General features: G+C 35.2%; 2 protein-coding genes and 2 long non-coding RNA genes across 4 annotated transcripts; all 4 read left to right on the forward strand.

The window, feature by feature from the left end:
* Positions 1–1,738: 1,738 nt before the first annotated feature.
* Positions 1,739–2,624, forward strand: LOC113341388. Its single transcript, XR_003355911.1, has 3 exons — positions 1,739–1,806; positions 1,925–1,975; positions 2,482–2,624. It is a non-coding gene; the product is annotated as an uncharacterized LOC113341388 (long non-coding RNA).
* Positions 2,625–9,263: 6,639 nt separating this feature from the next.
* On the forward strand, positions 9,264–10,690 carry LOC113341403. The gene is made up of 3 exons (XR_003355921.1): positions 9,264–9,410; positions 9,518–9,603; positions 10,408–10,690. It is a non-coding gene; the product is annotated as an uncharacterized LOC113341403 (long non-coding RNA).
* A 1,429-nt stretch (positions 10,691–12,119) lies between these two features.
* On the forward strand, positions 12,120–14,178 carry LOC113341383 (LRR receptor-like serine/threonine-protein kinase EFR). Its single transcript, XM_026586284.1, has 2 exons — positions 12,120–14,049; positions 14,144–14,178. The coding sequence occupies exons 1-2, from the start codon at positions 12,120–12,122 to the stop codon at positions 14,176–14,178; spliced, it is 1,965 nt and encodes a 654-aa protein (XP_026442069.1).
* Positions 14,096–15,488, forward strand: LOC113341290 (probable LRR receptor-like serine/threonine-protein kinase At3g47570). Its single transcript, XM_026586220.1, has 2 exons — positions 14,096–14,826; positions 14,920–15,488. The coding sequence occupies exons 1-2, from the start codon at positions 14,196–14,198 to the stop codon at positions 15,309–15,311; spliced, it is 1,023 nt and encodes a 340-aa protein (XP_026442005.1). The 5' UTR covers positions 14,096–14,195; the 3' UTR covers positions 15,312–15,488.
* Positions 15,489–15,822: the final 334 nt, after the last annotated feature.

Raw genomic sequence — 15,822 nt, forward strand, 5'->3', positions numbered from 1 at the left:
TGACATATCTCTTTTAGATTCTTGTTTCCTGAGCTCTAGTTTTCTTGAGTTTCTTCTAACCTTTTCTTTTTGCGCCAAGTTTAGATTCAAGTGCCTCGACATACAAGTTGGTTTGGCTATTCAAGGGCCTTTTTCTTTCACTTTCTTTGTTTTTTCTTTCAATTTTCAATTTATTCCACTTTGTCTATGATGCACATCATTCAAGTTTACTAACTTTTACAATTACATAGCATTTGTTAAATATCTTAGCTTCTCTTACGGCCAAGTTATTAGTTGTCTCTAGTTTGCTTTTTGTGTTATTTGCCCTTTCCTCTCTCTGCTTGAGGTTAGATACAATTTCGTAAACAGGATTAGTTGAGACTGGACAGTATACTAAGCCCTTTAATTTGCCGTCATCTTGTGTATACCTTTCTACCTTTAGTTTTAGTTTCTAATTAGGTTAATTTCTTATTGGTGCTAGTCATATTTATTAGCTTTTCCTTTTAACATGTATCGTGTTTGTGTAATATTAACGTGTAATTTAACCTACCTTTGTGTTTCTTCTTGGAATAGGAAATTGTAGACTCTTGTGAATCAACATGATGCTGAAATCAATACTGGCTATGTTCTATATGGTTGTATTTTCTCGAAGATGCAACTTTCACCATTCAAATCTTCGATTATGGCAGACTAAACTGTCGTCCTCAATCATAAAGAAGATATCTCTTTCCTGTATAGGCCGTCGTGACACTTTTATCAGACTTGTTCGTGGTAAAAGGGCTCAGGAATCCATGTTGATAGTTTTATCGCGAGCTAAGGCTCTCAATCTTCACAACTTGTTTGTGAATCAATACATGCTGCCAGTATTAGAAGACTACTCATTGGGTACTGACGGAGAACAAATGCTTCCTAGTTTAGTGAAGAATTATAAATGTTTGTGTTATTGTAGCAATTTTAGTTCTAGGGTCTTCTTTAGGACCTATCGTCTTGTGCTCTTTTCCTTCGTTAAGGTTTTATCCCTATGGATGACTTTATCCCTATGAGTTTTCCTTTTCAAGGTTTTTAACGAGGCAACCAAATACGTGTCCAACACTTTCGGGTGGATTTATCTTTTTCTTACTTTTGTTTATTATTTATTTTTCATGTAATATCTATAAGCTTACTCTAAAATGTAATAATTAGAGTAGTAGTCATCAAACTTCAGTCCACATGTTCCTTTGGTGACTCCAGACTTTCTCATATTGCCGGTAATTTCAATCTAAAACTAGTGATTGAAGATCAAAGATAGCTTGAAATCAAGTTGGTATTCCATTGAAAACACAACTTATTAAATGGATATTGGATATTTCTAACAGTCTTACAAGCAATAAACAACATACCCATGTTTTTTAACGTATAGTTTTTACTAATTTGAAACAAATCTCAAGATTCAAAAAATCAAAGTCTCAAACTTCAACGAGTAAACCAGTATCTAACCAGAACCCCAGATGACTTCCACTCAATGTAGTCAATTTCGTCCGTAACGGCCGATATATCGGCGATAATACCGGTATCGGACGCTGAGCGATACGGAAATCCTAATATCGCGATACGATTTTTTACCGATAATATCGTCTGATACGGGAAAAATGGTACATCGATTTATCGGCGATATTCGGCGATATTTGGCTTTTACAGTAATTTATGAGGGCATTTTCGGAATTCTATGAGAAGGGAAGAAATTTAATCCCTAAATCCCATCGATACGCAAAGGGAAGAGATTTAATTCAGGTAAATTTGTTTGCAGGTTCTTCTTCTCCATCTTAATTGATTCTATCTTAACAAAAGGTTGGTTTTCATCATTAACAAATTAGTTTCTCCATCTTAATTGATAGTTCCATTCTTGTTAGATCTAATCAATTTATGTGTGTTCTTTCTGTATGAAACTATCAAACCAACTGTACAGATTCAGCGTATAGCTTCTCCAATGATTAACGTAAGAGCAGAATAAATCAAGGTACGACTACTGCTGCAACTGTTTCATGAAATATTCTTAATATTTTGTCTAAATCTAGGCTACTGTTTCATTTCAACTCATACTTTGTAGTACAATCCATTGATTTAATTCGTAAATTCATTGTTGGATTTAATTCGTACAATCCATTTCTTTTCAACCACTACTTTTGTTGTTATTTAACAGCAACAGAACACAATTGTGTTCCTTGATTTGCTCAAACCACTCTCCTATATATTTTCTTCTATTCTCATTCATTCTCTCATATCTTCTTCTCATCTCAAATTCTTAAAATTCTCTCCTGTTTCAACTTCTTTTGAAAAGCTTTGTGTTTGGGTTTTGTTAAAATTTGGTTTTGAGAAATGGGTTCTGCTTGTAATTTTGATCAGACTATATTAGTTACTGGTGGAGCTGGATTTATTGGTACTCATATTGTTATTCAGCTTTTAAATGAAGTGTTTAATGTTCATATCATTGATAATCTTGATAATTCTGTGGAGGAACAAAAGAGTGCCTGCAAATCTGAAGCTTGTACTCAATCTATGCACCACGACCAGTTGTACGCCATTTTTCTCAGCGTATATATGGTGCACTTAAATAGATCGATGTATCTCAAGCTTCTAGAATGGAGTGTGGGGTGTGCATAAATTTCCATCTAAAATTTTAGCAAGGAACTGCAAATATCTGAGAGCATTGACAACGTAAGGTGTTCATTCTCATTATGACTTGTGTTGAATGTTGTCTGTAGCTTGGGGCTGCAAGGATTTTTCCAACTTGCTCTCAGAACTGTGTTGACATCAATGTAGTCAATATCGGATACCGGTTTGTCTCGGCTGAGGACCGGTACACTGGTACAACATTGTATCGGGGAGATCTCGATTTCAAATATCGGGGAGATATCGGTTCTAAATTTATATCTATAATTTATATTGTTTCACACAAAATTATACAACATTAAAATGCATCAATTTTATAAAAACAAACAAGTTCATTCAAAACATAAGAGTCGTCGTATGAAGTTCAAATTGGAAAAATGGGAGAATTCACAACTTTAAAGTTCACAATCTGGAAACATAATTAAACATGGACATTACAATTTTAATCAAAATCATTCGATTCATCATAGATATCATAATCTTCCGTAGCTCCATCATCTCCACCAAGTAGTCCATAATTAGAGTCCAACATCAAGTCATCGGTATCATATCCACTATATTCAGAGTCAGTTGGATAAGTAGATTTGCGTCGGGAGATACAAGCACTTTTACCAACAACTGGCATACCTTTTTCACCAACAATATCTTGCAAATCATCCAAAATAACATTATCTCCTTGTACAACCAAGTCATCCAAATTCTCTAAAGCCAACCATTCATCATTGTCATCACGCTCATCCAGAAAAATGGGATCATGAGCTTTCGGATCATCATTATATTGACTGATTTCTTTGTATCGACGTTCCAATTTCTTGTTGTATTGAATAAAGACGCTATCATTCAATTTTTGTTGCTTTATGCGATTTCGCTTCTTTGAATGCAACTGAAAGACGAAAGGATAATAAGTAAATGAAATGAAACACATCAAACAGATTGAATCTTGATGTTCATCATTATAAATTGAACCAAATAGAAAAGCCAAATATAAATCAAGTGTGTTGGAACATAACTTAGTATTTAGCGACCCTAAATGCAGGGAAAAGGAGAAGACAGGTTTAGATTGACTCACCACCGGTCCATCAAAGGTAGCGATGGCAGCACAGAGAACAATACCATGATCATTTTGATTTTGGGTCATAGAATGATTTGGATCATTAGCACATGACATCATATGGAACAATGAACCAATGGATGTTAAGAAAAAATGATTGGCTAGAGAAATATCATGCAGCAAATCATGACTAACTGTGCTTCAAAAAGAAATGACCAACTGACTAATCCCCATTTTACATGAGTCCATGAAAATTAAACCAATTGATACACAAGAATCGAAAGAATATGGGGTTTAAAAATCTCCTCCATGGGGTTTAAAATTAGATGTTGGTGCAGGTTTCAATTCTTCTCTTACTGTAAATACTTCAAATTTTTGTAAAATTCAATTATGACATCTACTCGAGGAAAAAAGAATCACATTCGTTTGTATGCTTTGTGTTTCAACTATATTTGAAACCGAGATCTCCCCGTTTACGATAGATTGAGTACAAGCTTCAGATTTGCAGGCACTCTTTTGTTCCTCCACAGAATTATCAAGATTATCAATGATATGAACATTAAACACTTCATTTAAAAGCTGAATAACAATATGAGTACCAATAAATCCAGCTCCACCAGTAACTAATATAGTCTGATCAAAATTACAAGCAGAACCCATTTCTCAAAACCAAATTTTAACAAAACCCAAACACAAAGCTTTTCAAAAGAAGTTGAAACAGGAGAGAAGGAAACACAAAGCATACAAACGAATGTGATTCTTTTTTCCTCGAGTAGATGTCATAATTGAATTTTACAATATAAACTTCATACGACGACTCTTATGTTTTGAATGAACTTGTTTGTTTTTCTAAAATTGATGCATTTTAATGTTGTATAATTTTGTGTGAAACAATATAAATTATAGATATAAATTTAGAACCGATATCTCCCCGATATTTGAAACCGAGATATCCGCGATACAATGTTGTACCAGTGTACCGGTCCTCAGCCGAGACAAACCGGTATCCGATATTGACTACATTGCTTCCACTTTACCTTGGCTAACCCAAAACCTGAAATTAGGTTCCAACTTGAATGTCTACACAAAAACTAATTATTATAAGCTGTAGCAAAACTGTACGAGGAGCAGTACAATGATATGAGTACCACTGGCATTTTGTACGTAAAGAAATGAAAATTTGGATGGAATGATTTTTCTTCGCAGTGCACACGGAGTATTGGGAGAGTAATGTATCTGAATTCGGGGCATCTTGGTTGTCTTCCTTCTGGACCAAAGTGAAGGACCCTGTGAAGTATTTAATCCTCCATCCTACCCTTGCTATCATTGCTTCATTGAATTTTGCACAGCCTCTGAATCACATAGGTCCTCATACTTTGTAGCCTCTAGCTACACACATTGGGTTCCAAGATTTTTATAGTTTTGGTGGGTTATCAGCTCAGCAAAACTATAATCCTAAGATTTCTATGTTATAATCCTACATGGGTTATCAGGTCAGCAAAAGCAAATAATTATAACGAATCCTAAGTCTAAAGTTCTTGTGATTCGTTGTTTATTCTTCTATGCTTATTCTCAGAAGCTTGACCGAATATTTACATTTTGAACAATTTCTTGTAAAACATTAATTTCACTAGAATATTTACTACTCTAATATAATGACTTGTTAACATGATAAACCAACTTATGCTGCTAAACGGCATGTTGCTCCAATATAACTATAACTGAAGCCTGTGTGAAACAAAGTCTGGAATACCAATGTCCAATGAACAGAACTCGATCAAAAAATAAAAATAAATGTGCAGAGTTGGACTATGGATATTAGCGTCGATGCTCTCTTATGGAGAATGGATACTCAAAACTAGCAGGAATTTTGTCTCGTCGGAGGTATTGGTAAGTCAGGGACCAATAAAAAAAGTAGTAGTCTCATCTAACTTCTCCCATAGCAGAGTAAAAACTTTGACGAGTCTTGAATTACGGAACTAGTTATATTTTCTCATTGCAGTAAAATGTAATTACAGGTACTAATCATCAAACTTCAGTCCACATATTCATTTGGTGACTCCATTTTGCTGAAGATCAAAGTAGTAATCATCAAATTTCATATTGCCGGAAATTTCAATCTAAAATTCATTTGGTTATCTTCTGTTGGTTTGATGAACATATATTTTCTAAACAATTAATAATTAGCAAATGAAAAAAAAAAAACAATAAGCAATGAACAACATACCCCATGTTGTTTTTTCTAATCTCAAGATTCAAACAATCAAACTCTCAAACTTAGACTAACTTATTTCCAGAGTAAGCCTAAAATTTTAATATTCTCTTCGTATTTTTCCTTACTACCTAACCAGAACCAGAACCAGAACTAACCCCTGACTTTCACTTTACCAATCACCTCATAGCCTGAAATGAAACCCCAGCTTCACCCTGCCATAAAGCAGTTTCACACGGTAAGCTAGAAATGCCAGATCCTCAAGTCAACCAAAAAAACTGAAAATTTTCTGCCGTTTTTCATTGATTTCATACAACTATAGTATTTTTGATTTGTTGTTGATGATCCTGATGAGAACCCAAATCATATGATGATGATGATGTTCATGGTCTTGTTCTTCCTCTGTTGAGACAGATGATGATGATTTGTGGGTTAACAAGAACAAATCCTTAGAGATAATACTACTAGTTGTTGAATGATTAGAAACACTAGTTGGAGAAGAAGAAATTGAAAACAATACATAATGAGATGGGAATTTTGCTTTTGCTGCAGAACTTGTGATCATAGTTGTTGAGCACAGGAAATTTGTGGTTCTGCTGCTCTCTCTCCCTGTTTACATAGGAAACTTCCTGGAAGTTGCCTTACTTACTGTCTCACTTCATGTTCACACAATCTGTCTAGAACCACTCTTCTTTTTCATTAGTCCATCGGATCCTACCTTGCAATCATTTCTTCATTGAATTTCGCACAGCCTATGTCCCCATACTTTTAAGCCTCTAGCTACACACATTGAGTTCCAAGATTCTATGCGCATACCTGCTTTTTTGTCTTCACCATCGCCCCACTAGAAAGATCCGTCTAATGCATTTATCCCTTTGGTAATTCTTTTTCGGAAAAAAAAAATCAGTTGATACATCAAAAGGGCTTCAAAAAACAGATTTTATGTAAGTACAACTCAACATGCCAGAGTTAACAATTTGCACCTCCAACTTGATAAACTACTCTTATTTTCTTGACTAGGGGTTTGAAACATTTTTTTTTTTGATACATTGGGAACTTAAACTCTAAACTAGATTTAAACTAGATTTTATACGAGGAAATCATGAGATCTCCAAACTTTTGAGCAAAGACTCGATCCGCTGATCTCCTACTTGAGAGTCAGGCTCCTAACTAACTGGGCTAACCCCCGATAGTTAGGGGGTTTGAGACAATCCATTTTTGATTTGTGAGTAAATAAGGGATGCCTCAATACCCCTAAAATCATGAATTTTGGGTACATTTATAAGTTCCACGATTTCGCAATAAGGAGTTCTTTTTAGAACTCTATTATTGGAGCTGTAGGGGGTGTTTGGGGGCTAAAATGCTATGTGTATGCAAAAAATGGATAGTAGGACTCAAGGTATATGAAAAAGTTAAAAATACTCTTACCTAAATTTCACTATTCATTAAAAAAAAATCTTGAATCCTAAATCTATAATCTTTTCCTTCTCCTTCTCCTCTCATTTACAAATCATGATGAAGATCATTAAAAAAAAAACTAAACCTATTATCCTCTCCTCATCCTTCTTTTCTCATTCATAAATTGTGATAAAGATGATGATCATATTTCATCACGATGAAAGCGATGATCATAAAGAAAACCCAAAATTATTATCTTCTATTTCTCCTTCTCATTCATAGATCATAATAAAGATGGTGATCATAATAAAAAGAAAAAACTAAGAAAACTCACCATTTATTTTTGCTTTTAAACGGTTAAAAAATATGATTCTATTAATTTCGGGTCAAAAAAGGAAGTTTATGAATGTGTTTACGGCTGGGAGTTCTTAGATTCCCAGCCGAAAGTAAATGTTTCGACTTGGTTATCCCAACATAAATTAGTTTTCTGATTTTTTTGGATTTCCAGAATCAGTTACGGCTTTGAAAACCCAGCCAAAACTGTTGTTATGACTAGGAAAACCCATCCGAAACTGCAGTTACGGTAGGGAAAACCCAGTCTTGACTGGTTCTAAAAACAAAAAGAAATCAGAAAAATGATTTCGGCTAGAACTTCTTTATTTCCACGCCGTAAATAAAAAATACGGCTTGGAACACCATCATTTCCCAACCGTTTTTGCGTTCTACTGTTGGGTCGAAAAATTATCCTAGCCGTAACTACACTTACGACTGGGTTTTCTCAAGCGTAACTCGTTCTGAAAAAAAAATAAAAAATCTTTCGGTTGGGAAAACCAAGCCGAAATATGGACTCTCGGTTGGGTCGATAAACTATCCCAACCGTAATCTTGATTCACGGTTGGGTATCTAAGAACTCCCAGCCGTAAACATCTTCAAAAACTTTTTTTTTTACCCGAAATTCATCAAATTGGATTTTTATAACCATTTAAAACAAAAATAAATGGTGGATTTTCTTAGTTTTTTCTTTTTATGATGATCATCATCTTTATCATGATCTTTGAATGAGAAAGAGAATGAGAAGAAAGTAGTTTTGGGTTTTCTTTATGATCATCATCCTCATCATGATGAAATTATGCTCATCATCTTTCTCATAATTTATAAATGAGAAAGATAAGGATGGGAGAAGATAATAGATTTTTAGGTTTTTTTTTATGATCTTCATCATAATGAAATCATGATCATCATCTTCATTATGATTTATCAATGAATAGAGAAGAAGAAGGAGAAGATTATAGAGTTAGGATTTAGGATTTTTTTTTTATGAACAGTGAAATTTAGGTAAGGGTATAATAGACATTAGGATTATGATGTGATAAGGGATAACTTCATGTACTATTTCATGACCCTGGAAAGCCCCCCAAAAACACCATTGACTTCAAAGCCCCAATAATAGAGTTCTATTTTTATTCTGACGGTGGTATCTATCATTGCAACTCAATTATTGTTTGTACTAAAAATTGAAGCTAGGAACTTTGTGCTTTGTAACAAGTTTGATGCCACTAACATTCTTTTTAACTTGTGAACAGTTTGAGCGGCTTATGGTCCCAAATGAACATGACTTTTTATTTTTTTGAAGCATGAATTTTGTTAGTGAAAATTTTAAATTACAACTTGTCGTGGATATGTGGTACCCACAAAGTCCTGAATAAGGGTGCACAGGAATCGAGACGGACCGTCCCGGAACCGGTGGGACCGTACCTGTTTTTCTCCCTAATCGAGGAAGGGGATACAGGTACCGGTCCAAAAAATAGGAACCGGGTCTAGTGAGGTACAGGTACTCGGCCCTACCCATATCCCGAGTCGAATTGTACCAACTGTACCAATCATTTGTGATTGTTAGATTTATATCTAATCTAACGGTGGTAGATATCTAGTATATATAGGAATGAAGTTAGGGTTATAAACATAAGTGGATCATTTTCTTTTTCCTTCTTCTTCTTCGCCGCTCTCCTATCCTGAGTCTCCTCCTCCATCACTGTGTTCATAAGAACACACGTTAAACACCACCAAATCCATCACTGTTTGTTTGATTAATTCAATAAGTTAACAAGAAGTCTACAACAAGTAACCGAAATTTCTTTGATTATGATTATGATTGTGAATCTGTGATGTTTTTAATTTTTTTTTTTAATTTTGATTTTGATTATTATCTTCCTTTTGTGTGTGTTCAGTTAAATTTAGACTGAGGAGTGAATTGGGTACCCGAAATCTCGATCTATTTGTTCTGAATCTTCTGATTCCTTAATCATTTGATTAGGTAAGATACAATCTAGATCTGTCATATGTATCATTTAATTTCTTTCTTCCTCTGTTTATTTATTGTACTGTAAATTTTAGATGGATTTCTAATGATCAACTTTGTGGAGATATTTATGTTTGAAAGATACTAGAAATGATGGAGTTTATGTATGTTTCCTGTTGATGGAGTTTTTGGGTCTAGACTAGGAGTTAGTTAGGGTCTCCAGTCTGCTATATGCTTGTTGATGGAGTATTTGTAGAAATAAGCTATAATGGAATCTAATTTCTGATTCATGGATACAATGATTAGAATACATATTTCTTCTTTCTTTTGTTATATGTCAAATGTAAAGTTAATTACTGTACTGTTAAGCAAAATGAAGTAATTCAAAGGTTAATCATCCCACTAAACTGGGTATAATTTGTTTAACTAAAATACTGCTTGAGGTGCTGATTTTGCAATTCTGTTTTCTACTACAACTTGAGTCTGTTTCAGAGTACAACAAGTAACCTATTATTGTTGCAACTAGAATTCTGAATCCGATTAGAGTATCACAAGTCATCCCAAAACCAAGCCTATATAAAATTATAAATACCTGCTGGCCTATGCTTAATCTCCACACACAATCTCATCCCTTTTCTTTATGCTCAGAGAATATGCTTAGAATACATGTTTAATTTCTGATTCATGTAGTCAGTTGAATCTTCAAATGTATGTAGTCATTTGCTTAGAATACACTTAAAGAGTACTATCTATTTACTTGTGTTTGGCAGTATTATACATAGACTAATAGTTACTAACTGCTATTACTTGTTTTTGCAGCGTTACTTGGTCCCATCAACAATAATGCCACCACAAGTGCTGCTGCCATGGAAATGGAATAGAAGATCAAGATTCAAGACTTTGTATTTGTCATTGCCAGTTCGCCACCACTGTCCAATCATTCTGTCATTGCTACTGCTACTTGATAATGCCACCACCACTGTGGTTAAGAATTAAGACTATTGTGTGTGTTTGTGTGCTACTGCTACTTTTTCTTTTTTTCAGATTTTCAAGACTTTGGTTGTTTGGAACTTTGGTTTTCTAGTATTATTATTACGTGTTAGTTGTTAACTTGTTATTTGATTGAGATATTGGTTAATATATTGAAAAACAGGTAAAACAGATACTCAATTTGTCTGGAAAAATGACAGGAAAATCTGTCTTTGAATTCTGACAGAAAGTACCGAATGGTACCGGAACCGAGGTACAAGGTACAAGTACCGGCCCAAAATTTTGGAACCGAGCCTAGGGAGGTACAGGTACTCGGCCTGGGAAAGAACCGAGCCGAACCATACCGTGTACACCCTTAATCTTGAAATAAAATATGACTGATAAAAGATGGGATTTCCTGGATCCAAATTTTAGTTGAATAGTTTCCAAATGAACATGATATAGAAGCTGATTATATATAAAACAATTAATTTTAGTGATAATCTAATTCTTTATGTATGGCCAAATTGATTCTAGACTTGGAAAATTTATTTGTGCCGAAATCGTTTCCGTGTATGGCTTTAAGAGCTAGTGGATTAGAGCTTCGATAAATTAAAAAAAAATCCGTAAGTAAAATTTTTTTATAGAAAAAGATATACAAACCAACGACAATTGGTAAGGAATCATCTTTCGCAATTACTGAATGAAAAGTTACTGATTTAGCAATCGGAAAATTGATCATTTGTCCATATATTAAATATGGTTCAAATGAACGAGTAAAAATTAGTATGGGTGAAATGGAAACTAAAAAAAAATAGTAAGGATGAAACTGGATTCATCCTGACTTAAACTTAAAAAATAGTAAAGATGAAACTGGACGCATCCTGATGTAAATTAAAAATAAGAAAAAGTATTTGAAAATGGGTAGGATGAAACTGTTTACATCCTGTCTATTTTTACATTTTTGTCCATTTAAACAGTATCAAAGTCTAAATGTCATTTTCACCCAGGAATTGTTGATTTTGGTCTTTTAAACCAATTTTGTGTTGATCATCCTGATGCTATTTAACTTTGAAAAAAATAGTTCATCCAGTGTATACGTTAGGACTGGATTGATATTCAAGTAGTTGATGGTGCCATGGACGTGGTCCCACGCCGTGTTCACCGGGGCAGACAACCATATCTGTCCCGATCAAAATCTTCATTGGTTGATAAGACTTTTCAACGTAGAAAATTTTAATTAGGTTTGTTTTCTAAGTCCTACTTGACTCTAATCTACTTGCATGTAGCCGTGACGAGATTTTCCCATGAAAGAAACTTCCATGACATTTGTTTGTTCTTTATATCAATTTCTTATACTTTTCATTTTTCTCAAGTCTTTCTCTAAGACTGCAAGTCTGCAACAGTTTGCGTGACCGAGTAAAAAAAAAACTGCAACAGTTTGCGTGTAGGAAAATGTACGGATATGAATCTCTCTGTATTCTATATTCTCACTGACTATAAATATGAACACTCTTGATGAACTGAGAGAAATATATCATCCATCTATTTTCTAAATATCAATGGAGTTTAATTATAAGACGAGCTTCATGTTGTTCATTTGTTTTTCATTCTGGAATATCCTACCTACATCCCAATCTATCATCGCGGAAACTGATCGACTAGCTTTACTTGCAATCAAAGAAAAGATAATTGATGATCCATCGGGAGCACTAAATTCATGGAATGCATCGTCTCATTGCAGCAACTGGACAGGAATTACATGCAGTCGTCGGCATCCAAGCAGGGTCACTAGCTTGGTTCTGGAATCCATGGGCTTGGTAGGTACTATATCTCCATACATAGGCAATCTTTCATTCTTAAGATATTTATCCCTGTATGACAACCAGTTCACAGGCGAAATCCCACAAGAAGTCGGTCATTTATCTCTCCTCCAGATTTTTGATTTGGCAAATAATACACTTACGGGGAAAATTCCTAGAAATATATCCTTGTGTAAAAATCTCGAAGATCTAGTATTATATAATAATGGTTTAGTAGGAGGAATTCCTACCGAGCTTGGTTCCCTATCTAAGCTTGAAATTTTGTCACTCGCGATCAACCACCTTGTAGGAACTATCCCGGTTTCATTATCAAACCTTTCAGTTCTCGCTTCATTTAATATAGGATTCAACAGTTTACACGGTAACATTCCATCCGAGCTTGGCCAGTTATCAAGATTAATTTCTTTTACAATCTCATTAAATAACTTATCAGGAACCATTCCACCCCAATTTTTTAATATCTCCTCGATAACTGCTTTTTCCGTAAGCGGCAATCAATTCCACGGATCCATTCCACCCTACATTGGAACTACTCTCCCTAATCTCAAACGCTTCCTTATAGGTGGAAATAGATTCTCTGGTGTGCTACCTAATTCCATATCCAATCTTTCTAGACTGTCTATATTAGATCTTGGCAGAAATCAGTTCACTGGATCTGTACCTCCTAATTTGGGTAACTTGAAAAATCTCACTGTTTTATCTATTGTGAGAAATTATCTTGGAAGGGGGGACATAGAAGACCTTAGCTTTCTTAACTCATTACCAAATTGCAGTAAATTAGAGAGGCTTGTTATTTCGTTAAATAATTTTTCAGGGCAACTACCGGATTCCATAGCTAACCTCTCGACAACACTTAGGGAAATGTACATGGGGGGGAACAATATATTGGGTGAAATTCATCCTGGAATTGAGAACCTTGTCAACTTAAATGTATTAGCCATGCAGGGTAACCACCTAAATGGAAGTATTCCTACTTTTATAGGAAAACATCCTAATTTAATGTATGTTTCACTGTCGGATAACCAACTCTCAGGAAAAATTCCGTCCAACATTTGCAACAGCGCTCAGTTGGAACGAATTGATTTTAGTATCAATAGATTGCACGGTGGAATTCCGCCAAATTTTGGCAACTGTCAGAAAATGATGGCGTTGAATCTTTCACAAAATCAACTTACCGGTGCTATACCTAAAGAACTCATTGGTCTTTCTTCGATAACCACTCTGCTGGACTTGTCGGGAAATCAGTTAACTGGATATTTGCCATCAGAGGTTGGTAACTTGGAGAGGATTGTTCAACTCTACTTATCAAATAACCGATTATCTGGGAAACTCCCAGATTCTTTAGGGAAATGTATTGGTTTGGAAGAACTTTCCTTAGACGGTAACTTATTCGAAGGGGTCATTCCTGCATCCTTGGTTAGTCTGGAGGGACTGCGAAACTTAGACATGTCAGACAATAAGTTGTCTGGGCAAATTCCTGAGTATTTGGAGTCCTTTGCTTCCCTCAGATATCTGAATCTATCTTCCAATGACTTTGAAGGTGAAGTACCGAAACAAGGGATTTTCAAGAATATAAATGCATTTTCAGTCCTCGGAAATGACAGGCTGTGTGGAGGAATTCCACTACTTCATCTGCCGAGTTGCCCGAGACCTAGCTTTGAAAAAGCAAGTAAGCGATCCCCTCTCAAGAGATTGCTGCTAATTATATTCGGAGTTGTTGTCTGTGTTATTCTTCTGGGTTCCTTTCTTATATGGTTCTGGAGGAGAAAAGCAACAAAGAAAACTTCGTCGCCTTTGAACAATCCTTTGGATGATATGTTTCAAAAGGTCTCATACAATGAACTTCTCGAAGCGACAAACAGATTTTCGGCAGAAAATTTAATTGGAGTTGGAAGTTACGGATCTGTTTACAAAGGATTGTTATCGCTAAGCCATGAGGTAACAACAGTTGTTGCAGTGAAAGTACTAGACCTTCAAAGGCGGGGATCTTCAAAAAGTTTCATGGCTGAATGTGAGGCAATGAGATGTATTCGGCATAGAAATCTCGTGAAGATGTTGACATCATGTTCTTCTATTGATTATAAAGGAGATGAATTCAAAGCTCTTGTTTCTGAGTTCATGCCAAATGGGAGTCTTGAGGATTGGTTGCACCCAACAGCAAATGACGGACAATCATCCTGGAGACCATTAAATTTTATGGAGAGACTAAACGTAGCCATCGATGTTGCTTCTGCTTTAGATTATCTTCATCATCATTGTCAGACACCAATAGTTCACTGTGATCTGAAGCCAGGAAATGTTTTACTTGATAGTGACATGAACAGTCGTGTTGGTGACTTCGGATTAGCGAAGTTTCTTGGTGGAGTCATCATCAATATTGAATCTAAACATCATACCGCTAGTAGTTCAGTTGGGATAAGGGGCTCGGTTGGTTATGCTGCTCCAGGTAGAAGATTCTTCTCACTCTAATAAAATTGTAGAAATTATAGTATTGAAAACCATTAAACATATAATCCATTGTCTTTTTATTGTCTTGCAGAGTATGGAATGGGTCGAGACATATCGACTCATGGAGATGTCTACAGTTATGGGATCATGCTGGTAGAGATTTTTACTGGAAAGAGACCTACGGATGACATATTCACAGATGGTCTGAGCCTTCATACCTTTGCTAAGACGGCTCTTCTTCAAGATCATGTAATGGAAATTGTTGATCCTACACTGCCTCTTCATATCCGTCCAGAAGATGATAACAACATCAGAGCTCTAGTCAATGTCGAGAATGAGACTAAGTTATGCGAGGCTTTGGCGAGGATTTTCAATCTTGGCGTTATGTGTTCAGTTGAATCACCCAACGAACGGATGGAAATGGAACAGGTCATGAAAGAGCTGCAATCAATCAGGAAAGCATATCTCTCCAGACTGGGATAAGATGGCAGATTGTATCATTAGGTCCTCCATAGTTAATATATAGTTCTATTTTTCTTTTCAAACAAAGACACTGATACTTTTAACAAACATTACGGTTCTCTTTTTAAAAGCACGGGGTTAGAAGGAAAAAATATCCGTGTATCTGGTCATGACTGACTGTTGCTACTATACATTTCAATAAAATGCATTACTCATATTTGATTCTTATTTTGAAACGGTTTATATTTAAAATTGAAATCTAAATATAAATTTTCCACAAGCCGATCAAGGTGGATTCTAGCCCTTAACCTAGTGAAATTTCATGTCCATTCTCAGAAAACTAAGCATATGTGGCCATCAAGGACAAGACAGAAGCGTTTATCATTAAGAAAGAAAAAAAATGTAGTAGCTTAGTCGTATATGAACCTAAATAGACGAGGTTTTGTGCTCCTAATTTGTTAGCTCTGATTATTTTTGGTGGTTATCCACATTTTCATACCATGATGTTGATTGGTATATGTTAACATGACGT

Source organism: Papaver somniferum, unplaced genomic scaffold, assembly GCF_003573695.1.
Source record: "Papaver somniferum cultivar HN1 unplaced genomic scaffold, ASM357369v1 unplaced-scaffold_29, whole genome shotgun sequence".
NCBI classification, from domain to species: domain Eukaryota; kingdom Viridiplantae; phylum Streptophyta; class Magnoliopsida; order Ranunculales; family Papaveraceae; genus Papaver; species Papaver somniferum.